The 2,500-nt window shown below is 33.2% G+C and overlaps 1 protein-coding gene across 18 annotated transcripts in view; it reads right to left on the reverse strand.

The window, feature by feature from the left end:
• Positions 1-2,500, reverse strand: part of LOC124952291 (whirlin) — an 85,039-nt gene that overhangs the window by 30,049 nt on the left and 52,490 nt on the right. For 14 of the 18 annotated variants that reach the window (XM_047501900.1, XM_047501898.1, XM_047501899.1 and 11 more), the window contains one exon: positions 1,264-1,418. The exons of the other annotated variants lie outside the window; for them this stretch is intronic. In XM_047501900.1, the coding sequence (XP_047357856.1) occupies positions 1,264-1,418 (155 nt within the window). The remainder of the gene's footprint in view (positions 1-1,263; positions 1,419-2,500) is intronic. 18 annotated transcript variants of the gene reach the window in all.

Raw genomic sequence — 2,500 nt, forward strand, 5'->3', positions numbered from 1 at the left:
TCTTAAATTTGATCTAATACGAAAGAGAAGATCTAAGGATAAGGGTCATGTATTAGTATAATTTTCTCATTGTTCGCCATGTCAATTTCATTAGGTGATACGTAAGTAGATAAAGATTTATCTTACGTAAGAAATGCAAAGCAAGCGTAGGCGATAAATAAAGTCTTTAAGCATAAAGCTTTTCGCGCTGTGCACGCACGATTAGATCAGATATTTGCGTTATGTGATTAGTTAGTGAATGAAATAGCGAGGATCTAAACGAGAGTTTCTCTCTCTCCTTCCCTCCTTCCTTCCTTCCCTCTCTCTCTCTCTTTCTCTTTCTCTCTGTCTTCATTGAGAGTTTTGATTGGATCGTACGAGAGTATAGAGAAAATCGAATTCCCATGTTGACTCACGTGCCTCTCACTCTCTCTTTCTCTCACTCTCTCTTTCTCTCTCTCTCTCTCTCTCTCTCTCTTTATCTATCTATCTATCTATCTCTGTTCTAACGAAGCTCCATGCGGAAACGATCAATTTGAATTTCATGAAAACTACGCGGAATGAATATTTTTCTTTTCTAATAACGTTTTAATTTCTTTCGGGACTATCTCTGTTTCATCCTTTTCTAAAATTCTAATCGAAGAAAGAACGAGAGAGATCGATATTGATCTATGGATTTTATTTTAACGTGAGAGAAAAAAAAAAAAGTATATTCATAGAAACGTGCAATCTGACTCGATAGGTTTTTACGTATCTTCGAAAGTTTTCTTCTTCTTTCCTTTTTTTTTCTTCTTTTTTTTTTTTTTTTTTTTTTTTTTTTTTTTTTTTTTTTTAATTTCAACCATAGACGACGAGATGAAAGAAGGAAACTGTTTATCAAGAAATTATCATATTTATACTATTTGTCACATTAATAATAACCTTTTGTTTCATCAAATAAATCCAATAAGTATAATATTTCATGATCGACGTATTCCTAATCATAAATATTTTTCATGGCTATTTAATAAATAAATAAATAAAATATCATTGTAAATGAGGTATCAATCGATACGAATAATTTTCTTTGTCTTTTTGATCAGTTTCAAAATCTAACGAAAAACGTCTTGTTGTCTATGGTTGTAATAAAAAAAAAAAAAAAAAAAAAAAAAAAAAAAAAAAAAAAAAAAAATTAAGAAAAGAACGAATCAAAAGAATATCGAACATTTGAGATATGAAAAATGTGAAAGAAAGTTTAACGATAGATCGTTAAATAGTTTCATTGAAAAACGTTTAGAGATCGACCTGGTCCTGGGGATATCAGCCCCGAGACCGCTGTCCTCGCTCGGTGACCTATACTCTTGATTATCCCTTGGCAGGAGAGGTCCTGTCACTCCCAGGGGATCTCCCTCGACGTCCACCAGTCGTCCCGGACGGCAACAACCACCGGTTACACCCCTCTGTGAGAAATCATCAGATCCTGTCATACCATCTCCAAGCCAATTCGATTAATCAACGATCACCGATCGTTTGTTCGATTACGTTGACCAACGATTTTTAATAAGATACGATCATTTTTGTTCTTTCTCTCTCTCTCTCTCTCTCTCTCTCTCTCTCTCTCTCTCCTTCTTCCCACCACCCGCCCACCCCCACTGAAAAGATTTTCTCTTTGATCGAAAGATAAGAAAGAGACAATGATCGTCTGATATAACGTTGGTCACGAAACCGATCGTTATCGAGTTAACCCAAGCTTTGTTCAGAGGCCAGGTCTCACAGGATCTTTTCTTAAGTCACTTAACTAACGTTACTTTTTCTTTACCGTTTATATTAGACGCAACCCTAAGTATCCCTAATTCCTAATCGGCGAGACGATGTACGGAATGCGGATTAAAATCGATCATTTTAGGCGAATCGCGCTATCAGCATTTTTCGAACCGAGTGTGCGATATTGTTAATAAAACTTCGAAAGATTTATTAATAAATCGACGTTAATATTTGATGTCGATGTACTAACAATCAAATTTCTAATTTGCAAAGATTCTTTTTCTCTTCTCTATTTGGTTTCTTTTTTTATTATTTTTTTTTTTCTTCTCCTTTTTTTTTTTTTTTTTTTTTTCCTTTTATCGAAATTACATCGACGATGGACATGCGACGAAATTGCTTTTATCGTTTTTTGTTTAATTTTTCCATTTTTCCTTTATCGTGAAGTACATTCCGATTGGCACACTCGGTCGTTTTTATGGAAGAAATAAAAGAAAAAAATTTAGCAAAGCTCAGGCGAACTCGTACATGAAAAATCATGTAAGTAATTAAATATATGTATATATACATAAATAAACGAATAAATAAATATATATATATATATATATGTATATGTATATATACACATGTGTGTACCGTTGTCGCGCGCTCGGTACATCGAACGAACGAATAAAACGAAAAAGAAGAATATTAAGGCGAGAAGATAAAAAAACAAAACGAAAGAAAAGAAAAAGAAAAGAAAAAGAAAAGATAAAAAAGACAATGAAAATGAAGAAGAATG

This window comes from Vespa velutina, chromosome 10, assembly GCF_912470025.1.
Source record: "Vespa velutina chromosome 10, iVesVel2.1, whole genome shotgun sequence".
NCBI classification, from domain to species: domain Eukaryota; kingdom Metazoa; phylum Arthropoda; class Insecta; order Hymenoptera; family Vespidae; genus Vespa; species Vespa velutina.